The following is a 27,139-nucleotide window of genomic DNA, read 5'->3' on the forward strand; positions in this document are numbered from 1 at the left end:
GAGAAAGGCAAAAACAGAAGCAAAACAAAACAACACCCAAAAGCCAATATTCCTGGAGTTCCCGTCATGGCGCAGTGGTTAATGAATCCAACTAGGAACCATGAGATTGTGGGTTCGATCCCTGCCCTTGCTCAGTGGGTTAAGATCTGGCATTGCCATGAGCTGTGGTGTAGGTCGCAGATGCGGCTCGGATCCCGTGTTGCTGTTGCTGTGGCATAGGGCGGCGGCTACAGCTCTGATTAGACCCGTAGCCTGGGAACCTCCATATGCCGTGGGAGCGGCCCCAGAAAAGGCAAAAAGACCAAAAAAAAACAAAAAATAAAAAAAAGCCAATATTCCTTTCTCTATCCCCCTTTTATTCCTCAGAGATTTGTTGAGCATTTGCTGTGTGCCCAGCTCTCTACTGAGTGCTAAGGACACAAAAGTGAGTCAGAGTTGGTCTCTCGAAGCCATGCTTCCGATGAAGTTTGGTTAACCTTACAGTAGGGGAGGCTGGATCAGCCTGGGATGGATGGACATATAGGGGAGATGAGTTTCCATGGAGGGCTTCCCAGAGCGAGTCACCAGGGACCTAGAGCAGAGTAGAATCAGGTGCACCATCAAGTGAAGCAAAGCCAGAGGAGCCGATAAGTGACGCCTGGACAGAGGAAGTGCTTAGGTGGGGATAGAGCGCTGATTTAAGGCAGAGCAGTAGGAAATGAGACCTTAAAGGCAGGCGAGGTTCAGCTCTTGAAAGATGTTTTATCCCTTCCTGAGAATTTTGGACTCCAACCCCAGATGATAGAGAATGACTTTAATATCTCATAATGGAGGAATTATTACAGGAAACTCCAGCCATTTAAAAGAGCATAAAATGATATCACCGCATAGATTTTAAGTAATAAAAAAAGTGGAACATAAGCATTGTATGCTCACTGTGATTGCTGATTTATACAATATGGTTGTGACTATGAGAGGATAGCATGGGAGGATGACTAAAAGTGGAGTCTATTATTTGCATTGTGAAATTCTTTAAGAATTCCTTCTGGACATTCACTTAGCATGGAATCTCTACTGTATGCCAGTAGGTCAAGATACAGCTCTTAGAGTTCCTGTTGTGGCTCAGCAGGTTAAAGACCCAATGTAGTCCCTGTGAGGATAAGGGTTTGATCCTTGGCCTTGTTCAGTGGGTTAAGAAGCCAGCATTGCCAGAAGCTGCAGTGTAGGTCAAAGATGAGGCTTGTATCTGGTGTTGCTGTGGCTGTGGCGTAGGCCAGCGGTCTCAGCTCCAATTTGACCCCTGGCCCAGGAACTTCCAAATGCCATAGGCACGGCCATGAAAAGAAAACAGGAATTCCCGTCTTGGCACAGTGGAAAGGAATCTGACTAGGAACCATGAGGTTGCGGGTTTGATCCCTGGCCTCACTCAGTGTGTTAAGGATCCAGCGTTGCCATGAGCTGTGGTGTAGGTCGCAGAGGCGGCTCGGATCTGGTGTTGCCCTGGCTGTGGCGTAGGCCAGCAGCTACAGCTCTGATTTGACCCCTAGCCTGGGAACCTCCATATGCCACAGGTGCAGGCCAAGAAATGGCAAGGAGACAAAAAAATATATATATATAGAAAAGAAAAAGGAAACAGAAAAGGAAGATCCAACCCCTTCTCTCTACCATCACGTGGGGAAAGATCCAATAACTTACATGCCATTTTAAAAGGTGTGTGATATGAAATGTCCAGAATAGGCAAATCCATAGAGAAAGAATATAGATTGGTGGTTGGCAAGGTCCAGGGGGAGGAGGGAATTGGGAGTGACAGCTAACAGGTCCAGCATTTCCTTTTAGGAGGATGGAAAAGTTCTGGAATCAGTTAGTGGGGATGTTGTACAGCATTGTGAATATACTAAAAACCACTGAATTGCATCCTTTGGTTAAAATGGTTGATTTTATGTTATGTGAATTTTATCTCAATAAAAAATACAGAAAGAAAAAAGATGCTGATTGATTTTGGTTGTTTTCCTTTTGGTAGTCAAGGGCAATCGGAAATGTGAGCTGAATTGCCAGGCCATGGGCTACCGCTTCTACGTCCGGCAAGCTGAGAAGGTCATTGATGGTACCCCCTGTGACCAGAATGGCACCGCCATCTGCGTGTCTGGGCAGTGCAAGGTGAGTGCCCCAGAACTGGGGTATCTGGAGTGGGTCTCGGAGGTGTCTGATCTGTGACTTCCGACTGCACTGGTTGCCGGGCTGTGGCATGCTTTCTCCCCACAAGCCTTGGTCCCCCCTACTCTGAATTGTGAGCTCCAGGAGAAGGGGGTAGGATGGGTCGGCTTGTTCTGCTCTGTGGTTTTGATCTCTTGGAGTTGCTAAGTCTCACAATGGCATTTTGCTTATTAAGTGATTTACATTTACATCATGTGCATCCTAACAAACTCCGATCTTTCCTCGTTGGCTGGAGCTCCTACCTCTGGAGTTGAGGTTATGAAGAGGTCACTGCTGGATCAGTCAAGAAACAGTTGGCATCGTCAGGGTGGCATTTTAAGGGCACAGCGTATTTTATCTCGCCTCCCACCAGCTAGGGCAGGCTTCCAAATCAAAGTTGTCTAGCGCCTTTATGACAGAAGTTGTACTTTCAACAGGAAGTTCTCAGCCTCCTTGGATTTCTGAAGTCTGTTCCAGGAACTCCCCGCCCTGCATTCTACAAACACTCTGGGCTGGGGAGAATCCTTGCAGGATGCTGCCCTTTGATAGAAAGCACCATTTGGGGGAGTTCCCTTCATATCTCAGTGGTTAATGAACCCAATTAGTATCCATGAGGACACGGGTTCAATCCATGATTGACAGTGTGACCTTATATAAGTTCTGTAAGCTCGCCATACCTCTGCATCATCTACAACCTGCTGGAACCACTGACTGTCTCATCCTCTTAGAACTTTAAATAATCAGAAATACATTTGCTTCCCAGACTGACATTCTGTCTCCTTTGCAACTTGCAAAGGGTAAAGTGCCCTTTTTGAATATTTGATTGGAAGCCCAGAATTCAAATTGCTGTCTCTTCTCTGACTTGGGCCTGAGACAGCTGCTACTCTCTCACAGGGGTGTCTATATCTGCAATAGCTCCAGGAAGCCTCTGCTGGCCACAGAGAGTTGAAAGCAAACCCAGGCCTGCAACAAAAGTTAATGAAAAGTGACAAGCGTTAAATAAGGATATGAGCTCAACCCACAGAAGAGTAGCTGGGGAAGAAGGGCGTCCTCCGGATGCGAAGCCACAGAAAAGCCCCTGGGTCCTCCCAGAGCAAGCTGGAGTGCTTTATCCCAGCGCCCAGCTGAGTGCTCCCCCCACTAGCCTGTTTACCCTGTTACTGGAGCTCCTATGGTGTCTTAGACCCAAGAATTGGAAGAGAGGCAGGAAGAATGCAGACGTCCTTGGGCTGGGGGCTGGAGAGCTTGGGGATTCCTCTCCAATCCTGCAGTCCTGGATGACACTTTCTTCTTGACAGGGAGTGAAGGATCCCAAATGTTGGCCTCAGGCAAAAGACTGCATATAGATAGCCAGGCTTTGAAGGGAAAGTGCTCTATCCCCGACTTTGCCTAAAGCAAAAGAGTGCATTTGAAGCCCTCTTTTTTTTAATTGAAATATAGTTGATTTACAATGTTGTGTTAATTTCTGCTGTACAGCAAAGTGGCTCCCCATTGCCTAGGGAATAAAGTCCAGGCCCTTCATCATCTGTCTCCTGCCAGGCCTCCTGGGCCCCAGTGCTGGCAGGGCTGGCACATGTTGCTCCCTGACCTAGCAGACTCGCAGGGCTGTGCCTTCACAAGAATGTATGCACTGCCTGGCATCCTAGAGAACCCTTCTAATGCCCACTCTTGGGCCACCCAGTGGACTCTGCTCAAAAGCCATTGGCTGGTCCCCTGGAGCACTGCTTCTGTTCTTCTGTTCCCACTTCTTGTGACTCTTTGTTCCCATCACTCTGGCCTGCCACCTGTCCAGGCCAGGAGCAATTCCTGGCCCTTTGCTTGTGAGTAGGTGCTTCAAACCAATGTGTAAATGAATTGAGGGACTCTATCTGTTGGCTTTCAGCAAATGAAATGGGTCCTGAATGCAACACAGAGCTTCTTCCACTTTGGCTGAGATGGGCAGGGCAGTTGATGCTGAGAATACAAGGCCGTAAAGCCCCCTTGCCCAGATCCCAGGGACATAAGGCCTGGAAGGTCAAGGAGAGTGTGCGGCACCTCCCCAGCCTCCTGCGTCCCTCATCTTGCTTTTAATTTTGCTCACACTGAATTTCTTGAGTCCGGAAAGAGCTAAAGATAGGAAGAAGCTAAGCGAGTAGCAGAGTGCTGTTTCCCGTGGTGCTTTCTGTTGAGGGGAAAGACCTCCTTCTGCCACCCACCTGCCCTCCTTATCTCCATCACCTTCCACGCAGGGCCCACACTCCACCCACGCTTGGTGGAGCTTTCCTACCTCCTCTCCCAGCTGGCTCTCAGGCTTTGATCAGAATACATCGTCGGATTGTTTCATATTTATTCAGTAGATTAAGCAAAGTAACTCTTTCCACATGTGCAGAGATAAGCTCTGGACCACGTGTCACCCTGACCGGAAGGATGGCGTACTGGGTGTGTGTGCCTGTGCATTCAGGGCTCTGTTCCTTTTTAAACTGCTCTTGTGCTCTCCTGAACCAAACCACCCTGCTCGCTTCTCTGCCCTTTGCCCTAAGTTCCTTTTTTTTTTTTTTTCTTTTCATTTGGTTATGGGCTTTATTTTGTGGGCTTTTGCTTAGAGTTCTGTGGTTCCTTGCTGAAACCAAGAGAATCGTTGCATTGGGTAAATCGTTCTCGCCTGTGCCAAACGTGTGCCTGATTCAAGCCTGAAAATAGGGTGGAGAGCTGTTACTTCGCCGGAATCCTGAGCTATGTGGACCCTCAGTGGACTCCCTCTTGTATCTCTTCCCCAAGCAAACTGGATTCTAAAAGCACTTTCTGCTTGTGCCTATTAAAATGCTTATCATATTATGTTACAGTTATTTTGACATATGTCTAAGCTGCTAAGGCAGAGAGTCAATCAGTGTTAGACATATTTATATCCACAGTGCTTAAGTTATTAAGATTATTCAATAAATGTTTTAAAAATGTGTAAATGAATGAACCAAAGAATAAGTTAGAAACTGGCTTTCCTAACCTCCTTTCCAAAAAATGATCAAGAATAGGATTAACTAAGCATTAAAATTTTAGGAGTTCCCATCGTGGCGCAGTAGAAACAAATCCAACTAGGAACCATGAGGTTGCAGGTTCGATCCCTGGCCTTGCTCAGTGGGTTAAGGATCCGGCATTGCTGTGGGCTGTGGTGTAGGCCAGCAGCTGTAGCCCCCATTCAGCTCCTAGCCTGGGAACCTCCAATTGCCTCAGGTGCGGCCCAAAAATAAAAAAATTTAGAGCCCAGGTCCTGTTTGTGGTCAAGGCCTCCTGAAATCTTAAACAGAAACTTAGGTGTTCCCTTGTGGCTCAGTGGGTTAAGGATCTGGGTGGTGTTGACACTGCAGTGGCCCTGGTTATAGATGTAGCATGGGTTCAATCCCTGGCCTGGGAACTTCTGCATACCTCGACTGCAGCCAAAAAAACCCCCAAAACAAACAAGAAAACAAAACAAAACAAAACAGAGAGAGAGATAGAATTAAACAGAAACCTAAAGTGAACTTGAGGAAATTTGACTGACTGTATGCACTTCTTTTCCATTATCTATGATTTTTCTCATTTTCAAACATTGAGATTACACACCTAACATAAACTGTTTGGAATTCTTAATTACTACATACCTATTAATTATTAACAACCCAAGCAATGTACATAATTAGCTCAACAAATAACTTTAACTGCTCACAGCCATACACAGGGCTAGGTATTGGAGATAGAACGGTGGGAAAGATGAGCATGGCTCTGACCCACCTTGGGCTTAAAATCTGGTGCAGAAAGTAATAAAGAGAAAAAGGTCTGTTAACACAGGAAGGACAAATTTTGATGAGCACTAGGAAGTTAACAGGGAACTGAAATAGTGAACAACGGTGAGAGGCACATATTAGACGGAGGGTCAGGGAAGGCTCCGAGGGGGATGGGGTCGGGGTGACAAGTGGGGGCAGTGCTCCCAGCCATGAAGGTCCAGAGAGTGGAGAAGATGTGTGCCAGGTCTGTGGCCAGGACCCAATGCTCAGGTGGTGCTCAGGAGCTGGCAGACATCCAGGGCATTGTTCTGTGTTTTCTCCTGCTCTCGACCTCGGGTGAACTGGCCTCCTCCTGATGGTACCATTCTTCTTTCCTCCAAGGTGCCCGCACAACTTCCTGGATGCATGTTGTCTTTAGCAATAGAAAACCCTCCACTGAGTCATTCTCTGTGCCCAGAAAGATTGCTCTGGAAGCTGAATGATATAATGGGTCAAGAATAGAAGTTCCCATCGTGGCACAGTGGTTAACGAATCTGACTAGGAACCATGAGGTTGTGGGTTCGATCCCTGGCCTTGCTCAGTGGGTTAAAGATCTGGCATTGCCTTGAGCTGTGGTGTAGGTTGCAGATGCGGCTCGGATCTGAGTTGGTGTGGCTCTGGCGTAGGCCAGTGGCTACAGCTCCGATTAGACCCCTAGCCTGGGAACCTCCATATGCTGCCGGAAGCAGCCCTAGAAAAGGCAAAATGACAAAAAACAAAACAAAACAAAGAATAGCTTTGGGGGTCTGCCAGGATCTCTAATATTAAAACAGATGACAGAGGGGCTGCTCGGGTAAGGATGAGGTAGGATGTCTGGAGCCTACAAGCTGTCCTTCCCTGGGGGTCCCTCTTTTACTGGAGTGTCAGTCAGAACAGAGAGGATTTTAAGGTCCCTTTTCCCTGGGCTTCTGAAGGAACAGGCAGCCTTTCCCAAAGGGAACCTAAAGAGCCATTCTATCTAAATTGGCAGGGGTGCTGTCTGCACCTGTAACTGAGAAATGAGAGGAGACGCTTCAGCAAAGTCCCCTGGGCCAGACGAAGAGTCTACCTTTGCCCCCATCCACCCCTATTCCTGCTCCTGAACCAACACAGGCTAGAAGTACTGTCTCAGTCCGATCTGTTACGATATAGACGCTGCAGAGCTTTGCGGGGCTCGTTGTATATAAAAGCTCATCTGCAGATACCCTTCCACAAGGCACCTAATAAACATTTTAGGGATGCGGAAAACTCCGTTGCCTGTGGAATCCCCAGGCAGTCTCTCCTCAGACCAACAAGACCAAGGAGAGCCGTCCCGCTTCTCCTTTGGTCCCTGTGCTCCTTCTTGCTGAGTCAGCTCATGCTCTTAACCAATAGAATCAGACTTCAAAAAAAAAAAAAAAAAAAAAAAGTAGGCTTCCCAGCCTAACGAGGACTCCAGTGGAGCCTGGAAGCCCCTCAGCCAGACACCAAGTGTGGACATCTTGTTTACCTTTCTGCCAAAAGCCAGGTCCAATCCAGTTGTGAGGAGCACTGAAGGTGTGATGGAAAAATATCCCGAGGTATTGTGTACCCAGGTACAAATAGATATTTGAGGACAAAAGTGCCAGCTGAAAACGCTTACATTTTTTATGTCATGTTTTTAATAGGTAATAATCTATTTACATGGTTCTGATAGCCAAAAATGTGACTGTCCCCACCTGTTAAGTTTCCCATTCCCCGGCAGGAAATAACCACTCACCTTTAGTTCCCTTCTTCAAGGCAGATGCTTTTATGTACCTACCTGCCAATTTGTCTTATGTTGTCTTCCCATTCTTGACCCACGTGGTAACACATCACACACACACAGCTCTGGACCTTGCTTTTTTCTCTCTTTTTTTCTTTCTCTCTCTCTCTTTCTTTCTTTCTTTTTTTGTCTTTTTTTCTCTTCTAGGCATCCACGGCATATGGAGGTTCCCAGGCTAGGGGTGTAATCAGAGCAATAGCAGCCGGCCTACACCACAGCCACAGCAACTCCAGATCTGAGCTGCATCTGTGACCTACACCACAGCTCACAGCAATGCCGGATCCTTAACCCACTGAGTGAGACCAGGGATCGAACCTGCATCCTCATGGATCCTAGTCGGGTTCATGACCCACATAGCCACGACAGGAACTCCTGGACCTTGCTTTTCTTACATAACTTATCTTGGAGAATTTTCCATTTTAGTCTCTACAGCACATGCCCCTTCATTTTACAGGGGCCTGATGCTGCACCGTATGACCTAACTATACCTTATTTAACCATGAGGCATGTTTAGGTCGAATCCAACCTTTTACCATCACCAGCAGCACCACCATAAATACTCCTGTGCGTGAGTCATTTTACATTTGCCTGGATTGGTAGGATAAAGTCTTAGAAGTGAGTTAAGAGTCCATATGTATTTGTGATTTTCATGCCTGATGGGTGGCGATTTGCTCTTCTGAGTGGTTGAAACAACTCACCCTTGGACCAGCAAGGTCTGAGGGTGCTGTGTTGTCCACCATTTGGATTTTTGCCAATCTGATATGTGAAAAATGGCTTGTCGGGCAGTTTTCATGTGCATTTATTTTGAGTGAGACTGTGCATCTTTTCATATGTTTCATCTGTTCCGGGCCTGGAACAGGATGAAGAAGGTGCCTCAGATACAGAATTTTAGGAGGCACTGGATAAAATGAAATTCTCAAGGTCTTGTACTTAGACACCTAACCTGCTGCGCTTCGGTCCCAGCCCAGCGCTGCACCTTGATCTTCTGACCTGGGAACCATTGACATTCCTTTCCTGTGATCTGTTTTTCTGTTGGGTTGTTGAGCTTTCCCTTAATTTATAGGAGCTTTTATACATGAAAGAATTTTGTATCGTATAAGTTGCAAGGCTTTTTTTTTTTTCCCCAGGTAGCCTTTTGACTTACGCCTTTGCTCATGGGGCTTTATTTATTTGTTTGCTAGGCAGGGGTTTTAACTTTTTTAAATGTTGAATTTAGTAATTCTCTCTTGTCCGATTCTAGATTTTGTATTGTGGAAAGACTTTCTATGCTTTCAAGTTAAAAAAAATTCTTCTGTGTCTTCTTTCTATAATTTATAACTATATGCTTTTATATTTATTTTTACATTTTATATTAATCCATTTGGAATTTATTCTAGTGTATCGTGTGAGGTATGGATTCAATTTCACTTTGTTTCAGATGGCTATGCAGTTATGCCCTCACCATAATTGAATAAATCTTTCCCCCACTATTTTGGGATTTCCTCTGCATTGCCATATGTATGTGTGCATATATATACATGTATATATATATATATACACACACACATATATGTATGTATTTGGGCTTTATGTTGTATTCCGTTAGCCTGTATATCTATTCCTAAATGAATACCAGAACATACATTTTGAAAGAAAAATAAAACAGACTGGCGTTTAAACTTAGGAAAGGTAAGTTTGCTCTTTGCTTGGAGTTAATGCACTCATGGCCTCTGAATGGAAAGGTTTCTTTGTTTATCACTTGGAAAAACCATTTCTGTTTAGGGGCCTTAGCAAGACATATTTACAATACACTTTTACTTGATTGAAAAACAAATGTTCCATAATTTTTAGTACTGGAGTAGCCTAAGTAACAATCATGAAAAGTACTCCAGGAGTTCTCCTTGTGTCTCAGCGGTAGCAAACCTGACTTGGATCCATGAGGACATGGGTTCGACTCCTAGCCTCACTCAGTGGGTTTAGGATCGGGCATTGCATGAGCTATGGTGTAGGTCACAGACGAGGTTCAGATCTGGTGTTTCTGTGGCTGTGGTGTAGGCCTGAGGCTATCTATGGCTTTGATTCACCCTCTAGCCTGGGAACTTCCTTATGCCATGGATGTGCCCCCTACACACAAAAAACAGACAAAAAAAATTAAAAAAAAGAAAGTTACTCTGATGGCAAAAGCATGATGGTAAGCCAGATCAAGGTCTCATTCATGGTTGGGAAAAAGCAAAAAAAAAAAAAAGGAACTAGAAAATGTATTAACATTTATTGAAAAGCACAGAATAAAAGCTCTAGCAGCAATTTGCTTTTAGAACAAACTGGATTTGATGGGAGAGAAAAATCTTACCCCTAAAAGCAACTCGGCTCTTGAGGTACTATTTTCTGTTATTCGACAAATGGCAGTACCTTCTACAAGTTTTTTTTTTTTTAATAGGGGTATGGTTCCTATACATTTCTTGAAGTTTATCAACTCATTTCCTGATGACTTGAAATTTACTATTTTTCCTACTTATTTCTCTTACTTTTTTTTTTAAGCATAATACTAGTAACTGTAGCATTAAGGATATTTTAGACCAGTTTCCTAACCAAATCTTGGGAGCATGCCAGGAGGAAAGATTCTTTTTTGCCCTACGTCCAAACTCATCCAAATGAACTAGTAAGGAAGGAAGGTCAGTAGTGGCCTTGATTATCAAGGGGCTAAATAGAATCACGGGAGGTAAAAGACTTTGAATTCACATTGTGGTTTCCAAAAACTGGCCTTGTTTCATCAAAACTGTACTTTAAAACCTTAAAGCATGCTGCTTCTTGGGAGAGCTGTGATGAGCTTTTCCTGGGTGAACAATCATTGTATCCTTTGGATTTTAAATCAGTTTCTAAAAACCTAATCTAAATACCTCACACGAGCAGTGGGAGGTTTCAAATAAGTAAATAAAGGACAATGCCTAGTGTTCCAGTGGTTCTGGATATGTTCTTGCTATTATTTCTCACTTGGGGAAAAAAATAGTCTTTTTTTTCTTGAGCCCTTCAAAGTGAAGCTAGGCACTTTTTTAATGGAATTAAACAGGCAGCATTTTTAATGGAATTCTGTCTTATTGCTGTGTTCCAGTTTTTATAGATTAAGTAAGACAATATCACGTAATGTGACTCTAATACTTCTTGGTGATGACAACCCCCCCACCCCCACCCCAGACCTTAGGAAGAGCAGTTTTGTAGAACTGGTTAATAGTGACATCTGGTGTTCAGTATTGAAATTACATGTATGTTTTAGAAGCAGCTCCTAAGGAAACTGGCATAAATTAGTGTTTAATTCAGGGCTGGTGATGGACTAAGTAGGCCCAAATTAAAATAAGTGGAAGTAGAATAATAGGGGCAATAACTGGGAAAAATGTGAGTTAGATGGGTGATTTCTTCTTGATGACACCAGAGTACTGTAAATAACACTTGGGGGCAGTTGTGTGTGGACCTGCAAAGTAAACTACTGCTTACTTATCGGTTTAGTTCTGAATCATTTGTTTCAGCTCAGCGCTCTTTGGTCCTTCCCCAACCAGGTGTGAGTGTGAATTCACTAACCAAATTACCTTGAGAGGATCATGTCCTTACCCTGAGACTCAGTCCCTTTCGATATAAATTAGAGATGCTGAGACCACCTCATAAAATTCTGGAAGAATTAAATGAGGTGGCGTTTTCTGTCTAAAGATCTCAGGTCAGTGTGGGTTCCACCATGACCCCTAATGGCAGTGCTGGAGGTGCAGTAATGTGGCAGGGGCTCAACTGCTGTATCTTGATGTCTAGGGGTAGTAGATGTTGATGTACTAAACAGGCACCAGGTGCAGTAATCGTCTAGGACATTGTGATTGGATTCAGAGAACAGAGAGCGACAGGAGCCGTGTCATGATATGAACAGATATGGCTTGTATGAGGCTCATGTGAAGGGAACCATGGGGCTGAGAAAGGTACTGTCCCACTGACTTGGGATGCAGGGGGTGGAGGGGGTGGGGACGGGGGATGGAAGGAAGCATCTGGCATCCTGGGAGGAGAGTGTTTTGCCTGTAGAGCATTAAAAAGATATGACAAAATGCATAAGCAATTACCTATCTGTTACTCATGAGCTAGGTCTCCTTTGTTAAACTTCTTGACTTTTCTGAGCCCCGTTTTCCACTCTGTAAATTGGAGATGATAACGGTATAGATCTGGCAAAGATAAAAGGATTAAATGAGAAGACGTGTATATATGTATATATGGTCCTTGGCACAAAGCTTGGCATGCTCCATAAGCACGTGACCATCTAAGGAGAGGAGATGGAAGTGGGAGAATAGAAACAGGACAAACAAAACTATTCAGCCCCTGACTCTGAGTCCTCCTTGCCTTCCTACCCTGTTTCCTTTCCTCTCCCTCAAAATCCTTTCTTCCTCTGTCAACCACATAGGTCACCTCTGGGGCACATTCCCTGATTCTGGGGGGCGCTATCGCTCCTTGTGCTGTGCCTCCCCCCACCCCCAAGTGCCTTGTCTCCATGCCCTCTCTCTTCTCAGACCGTGGTGTTATTGTTTACACATCTGATTGCCTTGATCTGAGTGGCCGAGAACAGTCTGACCGACTTCAGGTATTTCAGAAATGTTGATGGAATTGATGAACAGGGGAGGGAGAGGAGAGAAGAGGAGCAGAGGGAGAAAGCAACGAGTGTGGAAAATTGGTCACTGAATCTAGGGGAAGGGTGTGTGGGTGTTAGTGGAACTATTCTTGCAAATTTTTCTTTAAGTTTGTAACCCTTAAAAATACAAAGTGGAGGGGGGAAAGATGAAAGATTTGCAGTGTTTTCATTTTTTGCATTCAAAACATTTCTTTTGGGGGAGATTGGACCCATCTGCTGTGTGCCTCTCGCCTGACCTCGCTGGGCTGCTCTGACTGCTCATAAGTACTGTTTTTATCTAAATGGCAAAGCTATCCCCTGCCCACAAGTCTCTTTTCCTGACTTAGCTCTACTCAACTGGAGTTCCACCTGTAATTAACGGAAAAACAGATCCCTCTCCTTCTAGACCTGAAAATGTCCCTTGATGTTTCTTGGAAGCCACGGTGTACCTCAGAATTTTCGATGAGGGATAGAATGTTAAATTTTGCCAAGAGGAAGCATTGAAACATCCCATTGAAAATGCTTGTTGGTTTCAGAAGCAAAAACAAAAAAACACCATTCGGTCTCTGCTGGCCGGGTGGGTACCTGTAAATTGTCACTTCTGGCTCCCTCTGCTGGGCATTTGCAGAATTGCGGCATCCCATACCACTTGTAAAACATTCCTCGGGCTGTACTTTTGAAAAGCATGAAAGGTGCCTGTTTAAAAGCTATGTCCCACCCTATTTCCTTCCGCAGCAAGCATTGCTTAAACTGTTAAGCTCTGTACATTTGGCTGTACAAATGCCATTTCAAAACAAAAGCCGGCAAATGCTCTTCAAATGTTTCTCTTTTATTTTTTAGAAGAAAAGGCCAGACACAATTCCTAGAAGTAAAGACCGTCATACATACTTTCTGTTATGTGGGTTCCTTGAAGATCAGATGCTTTTTCTCAGTTGAAAATCTCCCTCTCCTAAGGCTGAGATGGTACTTTCTGAGATAACAGACTTTCTAGTCAACATTTTTAAAAAGTTCCTAAGAAATAGAATTTTCCACCAATGGAAGAGTCATTTTCATGTGGTACAGCCTTCCCCATCAAAAATGGTCTTAAAACAGGTCATCGTCTGTCATATGTCTCATTTCTTTAGTCTGTGCTACTGCATCTGCCTAGAGTGCCTTTGTAGCAGGATATTTTTGGTTGCAGGTAACAGGTAATCCAATCCAAAAGACTCAAGCTCTAAGAGGATCTTTTTTTTTCTTTAATTTTTTTTATTGCTGAATGAATTTATTACGTTTATAGTTGTACAATGATCATCACACTCCAATTTTATAGGATTTCCATCCCACAATTCCAGTGCATCCCCCCGCCCCCAAACTGTCTCCCTTGGAAACCATAAGTTTTTCAATTCACATAACATAAGCCTGAGAGCCTTATGGTTCCAGTGTTGATTAAGACAGCTAGTTGGTGATGCCACTGAGGACAAGCTTCCCTTCATCTTTGCTCTTTGCCAAACCCTGCCTAGTCACCTCTGGCTCACTTCCCTCATATTAGGGAGATCTGCCATGGGTCTGAGCATCACAGGCAGACATGAGGTCCAACAGAAGAGAGAAGAGTCCATTCTTTCTTGTGCATGTTTGTTTTAAGGGTGAAGAAAGCTCTTCTAGTCACCCTGACAGCAGAATTGGCCTCCTTTTTCATTATTCAGGACCGATTCTCATGCCCATCCTAAACCAGTCACAGACAAAGGGATTTAACAGCCACTAAAGGGAGGTGGGGGCGGGGAGGGGGGGAAGACACTGGAATAAAAACAAAGGCACCATCAGCATGGTGGATGGGGAAATGCCCATAGGGTTGGCAAACAACAGTGTCTGCTGTAGCCCTCTTTCCCCTTCTTTAGCAAGTTAATTTTACCAGGCTAATTCTTGAACACTCATCTAAGGAGTCACTGCAGGGAGACGCCTCTGACCACCTCCCTTCTTTCCAGGGCCTTCTGATGAGTTCCACTGCCATAGAACTACCCCACCAGACCACAAGTGCCTCAAGGTGGTTAATACCTGGCAGTTATTGGCACATGGTTCCAGGCACCTGCTCTAATATTTTTTGAATAAGAAAATGGGGCCAAATTCCTCCCATGTTTAACTCACAAAACCTGAGTTGTTGTGTCAGGGATGAATTTCTGCTTGTAACAAAAATCCAACAATAGTGGTTTAACCAAATGCAGGTGTGTTTTCCCATGGACCAGCAACCCTAGCGGAAGAGGCGCTAGGCCAGAAAAGATGCTCTTGTCAAGGACCAAGACTCCTTCTGGCACCTTAGCATGTAACTACATGTTCCCATGAGCACCCGGTGACCCTCTGCTCACCAAGTCCACATTCCAGGCAGGTAGAAGGGCTGAGGCTACTTGTCAACCGAGTCTGTGTCTTTTCCTCAAACAATAGCTTTCTCAGCAACAACACCTAGTTAGTTGACTCCTGGTGACATCCTATTAGCCAGACCTAATGGGTCTGGTCTTCTGGGGACATTTCCAATGCAAACCCTGTCAGGGTTCTTTTGGAGTAAAGGAGAAGCAGGAGGATATGAATGCGCTTAGGTAGTGCCTGCCTTAGTCACCTCCAAAGGGTCTCCAGATAATTTATTGTATACATCTTGTCCCACTTGCCAGCCTGAAACAAAACAGTAGCCATTTAAAGCTGTCACAAGGAAGTACCCTGTAATATCCTGGAAGTGGGCCTTGTAAGAAGGGTTTACTATCACATTATCCAACATACTCATTGAGAGTATTGAGCCATAAGCCCATTCCTCTTTTGTTCCTGCTACCTGTCCTTTGTTGCAAAGAGTCCTATATATCCTAGCTCTTCCCTCACCTCCTCTGAGCTATTTCTTCAGGCTACCTGAGATGCTGTCTCCTGGGCTTAAGTCCTAATTTTGCCCCAAATAAAACTTAACTCTCAACTTAAAAAAAAAAAAAGATAGAGAGAGAGAATATTGAGAAGACAGGAGTTCCTGGGGGCCTAGCTGTGAAGGATTCACTGTTGTCACTGCTGTGGCTCAGGTTTGATCCCAGGCCTGCGAACTTCTACTTGCCATGGGTGTGACCAAAAAAAAAAAAAAAGTGCTCAAGAGAAGATTAAGAAGACAGCGTGGAGAGATGTCATTTCACCAAGTTTCATCAGAAATTGGGTGGCAGAGATTATTTGGGGAATAACCTATCCTCGGCTCCCTTAACATTCTGGGCATTTTGTGATTGTAGTGCGTACGATCCTGAAGTAATGGGAATTAAAATTATTAACCTCTTTTTCCAGTCTTCCATAACAAAGCCTTCAGAAGAAGAAACCTAATCGAGATGATTTTCTAAGTATACTGCCCAGTATTGAGTCATTTAACAGGAATCTTCTTGTAGTCCTCCCTTTCTGCTCTCGCTGCAAGGGCTCTTAGAGAAATCTGTGAAAGAGCCATGCAGGGGACACATTTGCTGACTGTGGCTGCAGTTAGCTCCATTCACACCTAGGTGGCGCTCATACATCGATCAGGAAACGGTTGACTGGTAACACTAACCGCCTGGTAGAAACTGACAAATTCTTGAATCAAGGTGGTGAAAAGTTAAATGTAGGTGGCTTTCAGGAGTGGCTAGGCGAGTGGATTGGTTAAAGGAGAGGTGGTGAAAACTGGGGCCTGGCTGTAAACACATTTGATGATTACATAGAAATCTCCTGGCCTTCTGTTCATTCTCCTTCAAATCCCAGGTCTCTCCTGGGCCAACCATCGCCGGCAAACCCAGAAACTGGCTGGCTGGTCTCACCTGGGTGCCTGTCTGACCAGCGGGTGGCCTCTGTCTGACCATCGGTCACATACTCTAAGATGGTCATCACCAAGGAGAATGAGGCCACCAAGCCTTGTCTTTACTCTTCAGATGGAGAAGGCTTATTTGTTGAGTTGAGGTAGCAACTAGGGTGGATTGGCTTTGAAATTACTCCTGTAGACATAAATACCTATATCATTATTCAATACTACTGGCGTCAATCCCTTGGGCTACTGACTGACCAAGTTATCTGGAGCGATTTTGGCCACTGTCTCTATGTGGCAGCACTTTAGCATGATGAAGAACATGGCTTTGGAGTTAGAATGACCTGGGTGCTAGTTTACATTTTGTCACTTTCTACTGTGTGGCCCTGGGTGGATGAATTAGCCTCTCTGTGCCTCAGAAAAATGGAGGTAATAACTAGAATCTACTTCCCGGAATCATCGTGATGACTGAATGAGATGATCCTATGTAAACTGCCCAGCAGAGTACCTGCTACACTGTACATGCTCAAAACAAATAAGCTATTATTGTTGCCGTTAATCTAAATTATTGAAAATCACGAAGGACAGTGACGTTTATCTGTTGTTCCCCTTTTATACAGGCATTTCATAAACAATTTAACTTGAGTTGTAAAAAGTGCTGAGAGCAAAATCAATAACGTTTAACAGCAAAGCCTGTTATTAGGTTCAATTTAAAATAGCATTTTAGAAATAAGTAGATTTAAATAGGGGGGAGTTGATTTGCAACAAAAATTCAGGCCCCCAAACTCCTGGAAAACAAAAAGCAGGTTTAACCTACATTTAACCAGTTTAACCTCAGTTGGTATCTGTAATATTTGTTGGCCTATATCAACGCCTAGTTCTCTGGGTAGCTTTCACCACAGATACATGGTAGGATTTGTAGATACTTAGAGGAGAAACAAAACAAAACATTCCGTTTTAAAAGTGGACAAGAAACTATTCTCCATATTAAAGCAACATGACAATGCAAAGCAGTGGATCAGGGCTCCAATGTAGAATGACCCAGTTAGGGTGGATACGGATGGCCCTAAGGGAGGCGTGAGGTGCACATCCAGGTGGAATTTTAAAAGGGGGCAGAGGAAGGAAGGTTTTGGTGCTGGACAGCTGTTTCAGTCCAGTGGTGTGCGTGTGAACACTTGAGGGGAATGGCTGACTTATCTGTAAACCAGGTCAGGTCCGGGCATTGTAGCTAATGACTAGGCAGTTGCCCATCCACGTGGTCTCATCTGCTCCACTAACTAGTTGGCATTGCTGCCTGGAGAAGTCATGGGCTTGGTTGGGAAACCAGTGTAGACTCACCCTGTTGGTGCCCTGAGTCTGTGGGCAGAGTGGAAGTAAGGCAGGCAGTGGAGGATCTCTTGTCTTGCCCCCTTTTCAGCCAGGAGAGCTGAGCCTGATCAGAGGGTTGGATGAGAGTAGAACACGGGACAAACCAAAAGCGCTTTGAACTTGGGCTCAGAAGATTCAAGGTCACACCCAGCTTTTCCCCCTCTTACAAGCTGTGTGCCCATCGACACATTGCTTCCGATTTCTGAGCTTCTGTTTTCTCACCTGCACAATGGAAAGAGCAAAGCTTGCCGCACCCAAGATAGTGTGATAAGTATAAAGTAAACAGCCACAAAGGGGAGTAACTTTATTTATGACTGAGTTCAACTTGTTCCTGAGGCCCCATTTCCACTCAGGAGGCAGAGGTACCAGGGCCGGGGAGGGTGGCACATAACCTTGTCAATTAAAGCTGGTCATTTCTGGCTTAGAAGTCTCTTCTGGACTAACTCAGTCTCTTTGGGAAAAAATTCTCTCTCTCTGTCTCTGGGCTACTCCCATTATCTCGAGGGTCCCTTCTCATCCTCTGTTCTCCCAGAGAGAGTCAAGGTGAAAGAGGATGTGTGGGAAGTGGGAAGCGCTTGGGTGCTGGGGGCTGAGAGTCTGGCCCCCTGTGGGCCATCCTGCTGGCTCCTGCTGACTGGTTGATTGCCGAGCATATTGCCTGGTGTTTGGGTGCCCTTCCATCCTTGCCGCATCTGCTCCAATGGCAGCGAAGGTACCTCTTGGGCTCTTTTTGCTGCACAGCTGAAGGCTCTTGCACTCCAGTCTTCTCTCATGCCCATTTTGGTCACTGAGGCTCCCAGGAGCCCTGCATGCCCCTGAGGCTCCCAGCTCTGGGCCATCTACCTCACACCTGGACTCCTCGAGGAGTTGAAAGCTGGACTCAGGGCCACACCCTCAGCTTGCTTCTCTGTCTAGACTCATCATGCCACTGTTTCTTCTCTCCTGCATCTTTCCTGTGTTGCTGGAGACACACAGGGAGGGGGTCTCCCAGCTCCCACGTTTCTACATGGGAAGAACAACACAAGTCTCCTTGGCTTTGGGTTCCCATATCTTTCTGGAGGTTTCTATTCCCATCTCCAGTGTTTCTACCCTGGGCTGGAATTGGGATGGGGGGAGGTGGCTGCGTGTGCTAAAGACATGTTTCCCACACTTTAAATTTTAGCTCCTGCCCTCCTGGTCTTTGCTCTTCTCCCAGCTCTCAGGGGTTTGTATGCCTATTCTAGACTGAATTTTTGCCTCTTTCTCCCCAAATTCATATGTTGAAGCCCTGACCCTAATGTTATGATATTTGAGATGGGTCCTTTGGGAGGACATTGGGTTTCCACAAGGTCATGAGGATGAGGCCCTCATAGGGGGTTAGTGCCTTTCTAAGAAGGGACACCAGAGAGCCCTCTCTCCCTTGCCCTCTCCTCGGTCCACACAAGCTCATGGAGGAAAGGCCCTGTGAGGACATAGCCAGGAGGAGAGTCCTCACCAGAAATCAACTCTGGGAACTTGATCTGGGATTTCTCACCTCCAGAACTGTGAGACAATACCTGTCTGTGGTTTAAGCCACCCAGTCTGTGGCATTTGCTGTGGCAGCCCCAGCTGACTCCCACAGCCCCTGCCCCCTTGTGGTAAGACACGGCCCACGTGAGAGCTTGCCCAGTCATTTCCGCACACAGCCTGTGCTCAGACCCAGCTTGGGGTGACCTTGCAGACCAAGCCCTTTCAGAATTCAAAACTAAACTCTTTCACTCTCAAGCACCTTTTTCTTATGCGTCAAAGGCTCTTCTGTCTGAGATGGGCTTCAGGAACTGACCCGTGGTCTCCTTTGTGTCTCCCTGGAGGCTGTGGAGCAACGTGGTGTAACCTACCACAAGTGAGCGATGCCTTGGATAATGATTGTGAATCCTATTTGGTGATATGAGCAGGTGTGAGATTGTTTAGTACTCTGCTTGGTAAAATAATTGGTACCCAATGAATGTTTCCTAAATTTTGACATTGAGTAACAGCTATGAACTTAAGTATCTAAACAATATACAGTCTCTCGGGATAGAACATGATGGAAGATAGTATGAGAAAAAGAATGTATATGTATGTATGACTGGGTCACTATGCTGTACAGCAGAAATTGATACAGCACTGTAAATCAACTATACTCTAATACAAATCAAAAAATAAATAAAGCTAAGCTACATTAAAATGATGGTTGTCTGCTTGTTAGCAGCTTTGGCCCCTGGAGACATGCTATTCAGACCTAGAGAGATGTGGTTGTGTGCAGTTATGATGATTCTCTGATGGAAATTTAATGGATAGGACATCAAAAAATCCAGTGTGGAGGTCATTACCTTCTTGTGTCATTACCATCACAGCCACCTACTGGCAGTTCCCAGAGGTGAGCAACTCCAGGGCTAAGAGTGTTGGATATTTGTTGCAAGTGAACCTTTCATTAAAATAAAAAAAAAAAAAAATTTTGGCTGTTCCTATAGCATGCATAAGTTCCCAAGCAGGGATCAAACCGATGCTGCAGCAGTGACCCAAGCCACAGCAGTGACGACACCGGATCCTTAGCTGCTAGGCCAGCAGGAAACTCCCAAATACTCTTTAAAATGAAAGAACCACATGGAAAATAACTCAGAAGAAAGGTAGATTTCAAACCACACTCTCTCCCTTGCTCTTCTAGGAAAGAAATGGGGTGGGGGGAGAAAAAGAAACCTTCGTATTTAAGCCAGACAAGGCCGTTTCTGTACATTGATGTAACTGGATAGCTTTGAAAAGGAGGGTGGGATCATCCCTGGCCTGGGTCTTGGAGCCTGGCTGCCAGAGAAAGAGGCAGCCTGGCAGCCTCTCCCAGCTGTGGGGCTCCAGGGCTGAGGAGCCCAAGGCCCCGCGTGTGACACCTCGTTTTTAAGATACTCTAATTTATAGTTAACGCCTTTTAAGCAAACAAGAGGGAGGGGAAAAAAAATCTGGTTCATATTATGGCAACTTGCAAGGAAGGGAAGTCTGGGAGTTCAAAGAAAAATGTCCCAGGAAAAGCACGGCCTGTTAAAATTCATTCTAAGTGGCCGGGAAGGTAATTGGAAAGGAGGCTTTCTCACTGCGAGGTTGGCAGCCTGGTCCCCTTCCCACTGCCCCCGTCTCCCATCATCTCTCCCTGACATGAAGGTCATTGCCAAGAGGAAGGAAATTAACAAGGATTGGTTACTAAGACAGGCTAAATTGACTGAAGAAATAAAAACTCCCGTGCTCAGGTGAAGGGATCAAGACAGGAGGAGGCAGAGGTACGCTCTCCTTCCAAAGCCAGAATCCTCTTTGGGTTTGCTTTAAAGGTCACAGAAGGTTCACCTCCCTTCCCATGCTCACCTTTGCCACCCAAACAATATCCCCCCACCCCCCGATCCTTTGGGGCCTGCTTTTCTACCATCAGTAAGTTTCTAACTGGATTCCTGGCGCTGAGGCATCTCCCATGGCCCTGTGTGCAGGGCAGGAGGGAGGAGAGCCAGAAGGAAGCAGGGCTTTGTTCGCCCCCCAGGTCCCCCCCATCTCTGCCCTCCGCCGAAGCCTTGGGCCTCTCCAGGCTGGCACGTTTTCATAACGGGTGCAGTGGTGGCACCACCACCACCGTGACTAAATCAGAAGGGCTTGGATAGTGTGACAAGAATAAAGTAAACAGCCACAAAGGGGAGTGACTTTATTCATGACCGAGTTCAGCTTGTTCCCAAGGCCCCATTTCCCCTCAGGAGGCAGAGGTATCAGGGCTGGAGACGGTGGCACTTAACCTTGTCAGTTAAAGCTGGTCATTTCTGGCTTAGAAGTCTTTTCCGGACTAACTCAGTCTCTTTGGGAAAAAAATCCTCTCTGTCCCTGGGTGCCTCAAGGGCATGAATGCCTATTCTAGACTGCATTTTTCTCCTTTCCCCTCACATTCATATGTTGAAGCCCTAACCCTAATGTGTTAGTATTTTAGATGGGTCCTTTGGGAGGAAGTTGGGTTTCCATGAGGTCATGAGGATGGGGCCCCCACAGTGGGATTAGGGCAGAATGGTTGGAAGGCAATGCTACGGGGCTCATCTTGCAGCTGTGCTTATGGAGAAGCCTGTGGTTTGGGCTTGGCCTTTCTGCTGAACTGGCCATTTGATGGGTGGGCAGGTCTTGAAGGTGAGCATCCGTCGTCCCCACTGGCTCACCCGTTGACCCTGATACTTCCTGGATGGAGGTGGTCTGCCTCTTAATCAGCAGCCATCCTGCAACCCTCCAGATCAGCCCATCCCTTCCAGCGGGTCCATAAGCCTTCAGCCCCATGCCCCGCACTGGGTATGCATTCCTTTGACGTAAGGAATTGGTCTGGAATCAAATGCTCTTGTCCCTCTGCGGCATGACACCCGGGCCTAGCGTGAAAATGAATTGATGGATGTAATCCGTTCCAGATGAACCCCAGTTTGGTTAAGAGGTAGGGGGGAGAAATGAGGGGCACCGAGGAAGGGGACAGACATTTGACATCGTCAGTGGATGCTGGAAAGGATGTGGGACGCTTCAGAGACGAGATTGCCCTCTTGACCTCTGGGCGGCCCAGGATTGCAGCAAGGAGGAGTGCTGTCCTTTGTGCTTTTGCCCACAGTTCTCATGGGTCCTCTTGTTTCTCTTGAGCAATGGAGGCCACTTCCTCTCTTTTTGAGCCTGCCAGGGAGTGGAGGGGCAAGTTCAGCCCAGTTTGACCAGCTGACTTTTTAGACTGGGTCCCTTTTGTAAATGAGGTCAAGCCTTTTCCTCCCTTAATTAGAATCCCCTAGTATGAATGGCAGTGTTATTTGGTGGTGTTTGGTTTGGGAATGAGGAAAGAAGTTTTCTCTTCCTTTCTTTTCCTCTTGCAGTTTGGATTACTTAAAATAAATAGAGGAAAATGTCCCCAGCTAAGCATCTGAGGAGTGCCAAGGCAGCATGCCATGTTTATTCATATATTTTCCACCCTGTGTACTCCTTTTCACCTCAGATTCTAAGGCAATCTTATGCATTTCTTTTTCCTGAATAATTTCTTCCATTTCCAGAGAGCATTTTTAGCCAGTAGCCAAAAGGAGCAGCCTTCAAGTACCAGTGAGATAGTAGAAACGCTGAAGTGCTTGTACTTGCTGAAATAAAGAGATGGCATAGTGTCAAGCCTCATGGAGCTGAGTGAGGTGCTCTGCCAGCACATTACCTGCCCATCTTAACCAGTGCCCATGCAGTCCTTCTAGGGAACTTCCATCATGATCCTTGGTTCACCTCTGGCAGACCTGATGCACACAGCAGCGGGACGGAGGTTTTGTGCCCCATTTATGACTGAGTCAGAAGTCACGCCTCATCTGAGGGCCTTCTGAGTCCCAGAGCCCCATCCAGGACTGCGCTGCTTCCCAATATTTGCCTCTTTCTCAACAGGTCCTTGTTAAAAATTGGAAGAGGGTTGGGGTGGAATGGGGAGGTGAAGCAGTAGTAGGTGAGGAGAGAGCCTGGTGAGTATCCTTTAGACAAGGATGAAGGCCCTGTGGGGTAGAATTCCACCCCAGCCTATGAAGCAGCTGGTCTCAGAATGATGATGATGCTGGGGTCTCCAACCTATACCTTCACGGTGAGATTAGGAAGTGGAGGTTCATCACCTGAAATAAAATCCACACTCCTTGCTGTGGGCTACAGGGGTCTCCATGATCTGGCCTGTCCTCACTGCTCTGTCCTCCTCTCTGTTGCTCTCACCGGCCCTTCTTGTTCTTGGGTCTTACCTAGCTCTACCCATCTCAGGGGTCTGACATTTGCTGTGACATCTGCTGGGAGTGCTTGACCCTGGGATCTTTGCAGGGCTCACGCCTTTGCTTCTTTCACATTCCTTTGAAAGGTTCCTCCTTTAACCCATCTAGCTCCATCCTTGCCTCCACCATCCTACCTCCCTCCCTTGGAATGTCTTCCTTTCTCCAGAGCACTGTTACCTGAGATGATGGTATTTATTTAGTTATTTGTTCATGGCCTGCCGTCCCCACCAGAATGTGAGCCCTGTGAATGCAAGGTCTTTGTCCACCTTGCTCACCACCAGATCCCCTGCACTGTTAGGGTGCCTGGCACACATGTGTTGAATGAGCAAATAAATTCAGGGAGTTGGTTGCAACTGCAACTGTCAGATTCCTCTACCAGATGATTTCTGGGCTTTTGTAGTTCTGGGATAAATGGTTAAAAATGATGCAATCCTGTGAAAATGTAATCTTGTTATAATAGATTCCTTTTATGTGTGCATTGGTTTAGTTCTTTAATGGTCATGAGTAAATTTTTCTAATTGTTATCAATTATTCTCTTTCACAGACAGTAAAACTGAAGCTCAGAGAAATGTATTGACTTGCCAAAAACTATATAAGCTTTGAACAAGAATTTTATGATAAAATACATGTGGAAATTTGATTTGTATTTCTATTGTTGTAGAGTGGAAAGAGCCTAGGTTTTAGAGTCAAAAGGTTTATATGTTATATTTTGTCCTAGTTTGCATTTTAGCGTGTTTATCACAGTATTGTCACAGATAAGAGACATTAGTGTTAAGACATTAGAGATAAGAGACATTAGACATTAGAGATAAGAGCATTAGTGTTCTTATCTGTAAATGAGAGTAATAAACTTTAAAAATAGAACTTCATTCACACACTACCTGTGATGGCATATTTAGTATTTAGCAGAGTCCAGCAGATTTGTTAGGCACACAATAAATATTGGTTGGCTTATACACACCTGTTTCCTCACCTGAAAAATAACTATGCTCTCCTCTTGGGGTTGTTATTAAGCTCAAATTAAGCAATGTGCAAAAATACTTCATGAACTATAAACAGCATAATGCAAATGTTAGCTGACTAGGTTATTGTCATATTTCAAAACAGTGGGCATCCTAGAATTTCCTAAAAGAGAATTATCATGAAAATATTCTTTTCATTCTTAGATATTATTGGAAAAACCACTCAAGGCATTTGGATTACTAAGAGTCATTCTTCTTATCCTATGAGGTTTCCACAACTTTATGGTTTACTCATGCACAGAACTTTTAAAGAAACTTCAAAAAACTTGACTCCGTTATTCTTTTATAATGGTATCAAGTGTAGATAGCTCATTTGCAAGTTTCGTGATTTGCGAGATGCACAGATGGGATCTTCTCTGCTTGGATCCTAGACTCCACTGCCATTACTGGTTTATATTTTATTTTAAAGAGCTGGAAGCTATCTTTGAGGGAACTGGAAGGGCTTCCTAGGACAGCTTTCTCTCTTTTTTTAAAAAATTGAAGTATTGTTGATTTACAGTGTTATGTTAATTTCTGCTGTATAGCAAAGTGATTCAGATATATATAGATTTACAGATATTTTAAAACATTCTTTTCCATTATAGTTGATCATAGGACATTGAATATAGTTCTTTGTGCTATATGGTAGGACTTTATTGTTTATCCCCTGCATGTACATAATAGTTTACATCTGCTAACCCCAGCCTCCCACTCCATCCCTCCTCCAAACCCCTCCTCTTTGGCAAACACAAGTCTGTTCTCTAAGACAGCTTTCTCATGAATCCCTAACTATAACTTTGTCAGTTCTCTTTGAAGCTTCAGTACTAGTCAGCCTTTTCGTTTCTTCTTGTTTTCTGTCTGGTTAACATGCTTCTGAGCTAGTCACTCAGCAAAGCACACCAGTGCCATCACAGGCAGGGGTTTTAGTCTGCTCACCTTGCTTGGCTCAAAGTAGACAAAAACATTTCTTCTGCAAGTTTTCTTCCAAAAGTTGTATTTCTTGCATAAAATAGGATATTTTAGAAGCAAGGATTATTTAGTTTCCTTTGTAATTTGAAAAGTTCAGAAAGCTATACATATACCTTTAAAGTGGAAAATCACACATAATCCTTGAACTACAGCAAAATCGAAATAATATGAGAAGAGAATACATATAAACTAAGGTGTTAGAACAAGTATAATTGTAGAATAACATTTCGCTCTCGGAAGGATTAACCCATTGTGTGTGCCTATGAACTAGAGACACGGCAAGTGGCTTGATAAATCCTGGGGAGGTATTATTAGGCCGGTAAGCTTGACACTCTTTAGTTTTCTGGATTCTGTTGCCTCTTATGGCTCTACGGTCAGGCTCCCACAACCTGGATCTACTCTTGTCCTCTGCCACACTCAACCCTACCTTTTGTGCCCTGGAGTGACCAACATTCTATACCTCTGGGCCTGTCTCCAAGTTTCTCCTCTAGCCGCATCCATGGGGATGTCTCTCCCATGAGAAGTGCCATGGCCCCTTTTCATGTTTCTCTGGGGCTGTCCTCTGTCTCCCCCTTGATCCCTGTGGCCTGCAATACTGATGATAATTTTCTTTCTTGAGCACATTCCCTAAGGATCCCTAAGGGAAATGACTGAAAGGTTGAAACCTAGGCCAGTGGTGCTGAGCCGACTCATGCTAATAGAAGAAATAAATCACCTACCAGCATTCAAAAATGTATAGGTAGGTAAGCAAGAAAGAGGAGAAATACAAGCCGCCTATATTTTTTTTTTTAAAGCATGCCGTTGGTCCCAGAGAACTCCAGGAGCAGATTAAATGGTATATTAAAAGGCACTTAAGTATCATGCCTGCTCTCACAAAATGAATGGATCAGAGTACATTCCACACTGAATTTATGAGGCCTGCCAGCAGGGCTGGATGGCATGTGGACATATTTGCACATTGTGGAAACAGTAGCTGGTTTATGATACCTCAAGGCCTGAGCTCACATTAGAATCTGACAGTAATGCCCGCAACTTTATGGGAGCTGATTTATCCTGGACCATGAAAAGTCAGCAGATACTTTTTATTATCTGAATTCTGCTCTTTATCTCCCTGGGCTGGTGGCTGTCTCTTTATCGAAAATAGAAAAGGGCTACATTGTGACAATGATGAATGTTCCCTGTTTGAACACAGCTCAGCCACCTTTTGTGTTTAAGGCCAAGGTTGTTTTTTTTCTCTTGCTGATGTCTAGTCATTGCCACCCAGCTAGATGGGACTGAAAGTTACCAGAGCCCAGTTTGCTTAACTAATCATTCATTACACAGGGTACTCAGTCCTGGAAAGACCAGATAAAAGCTGTGTCTTCTGTGTGACTTCCTAAGCCTTCATTTTATCCATGGGGTCCCCCCTCTACTATTTAAGTGCTAAAAAGAAAAACTGAGTTTTACTCATTGTAGCCCTGTGTTAACTCCCTTATGATAATTGTCTCTTGCTGTTTAATAAATTACTCCAAAACTTAGTGACCTAGAAAATAATAATAAACACTTACTATTATCCCACAAAGTTTCTTTGGGTCAGGCATTCAGAGCAGCTTAACTGGGTGGTTCTGACTCGGGGCCTCTCAGATGGCAGTGAAGATGTTAGCTGGGTCTCCCTGCTGTCATCTAAAGGTGCAACCTGGGCTAGAAGATCTTCTTCCAAGATGGCTCACTCACATGGCTCTTGGGAGGAGGCCTGGGTTTCTCATGGATGAGCCACTACAGGTCTGCTAGAGTGTCTTTACAATATGGCAGCTGACTTCCCCAGATGATCAAAGAAAACACAAAATAGAAGCTCCAATGCATTTTATGACCCAGCCTCAGAAGCCACTCCTCATCATTTCTGTAATGTCTTGTTGGTTACACAGATTAGCCTTATTCAGGGGGCGAGGGAGCTACAGAAAGGCATGAATATCAGTTG

The 27,139-nt window shown here is 45.0% G+C and overlaps 1 protein-coding gene across 1 annotated transcript in view; it reads left to right on the plus strand.

Annotated features, from left to right (window-relative positions):
- Positions 1-27,139, plus strand: part of THSD4 (thrombospondin type 1 domain containing 4) — a 549,832-nt gene that overhangs the window by 241,599 nt on the left and 281,094 nt on the right. Inside the window, exon 7 of the mRNA XM_047767202.1 lies at positions 2,000-2,136. Within this exon, the coding sequence (XP_047623158.1) occupies positions 2,000-2,136 (137 nt within the window). The remainder of the gene's footprint in view (positions 1-1,999; positions 2,137-27,139) is intronic.

This window comes from Phacochoerus africanus, chromosome 2, assembly GCF_016906955.1.
Source record: "Phacochoerus africanus isolate WHEZ1 chromosome 2, ROS_Pafr_v1, whole genome shotgun sequence".
In the NCBI taxonomy this organism is placed as follows: Eukaryota; Metazoa; Chordata; class Mammalia; order Artiodactyla; family Suidae; genus Phacochoerus; species Phacochoerus africanus.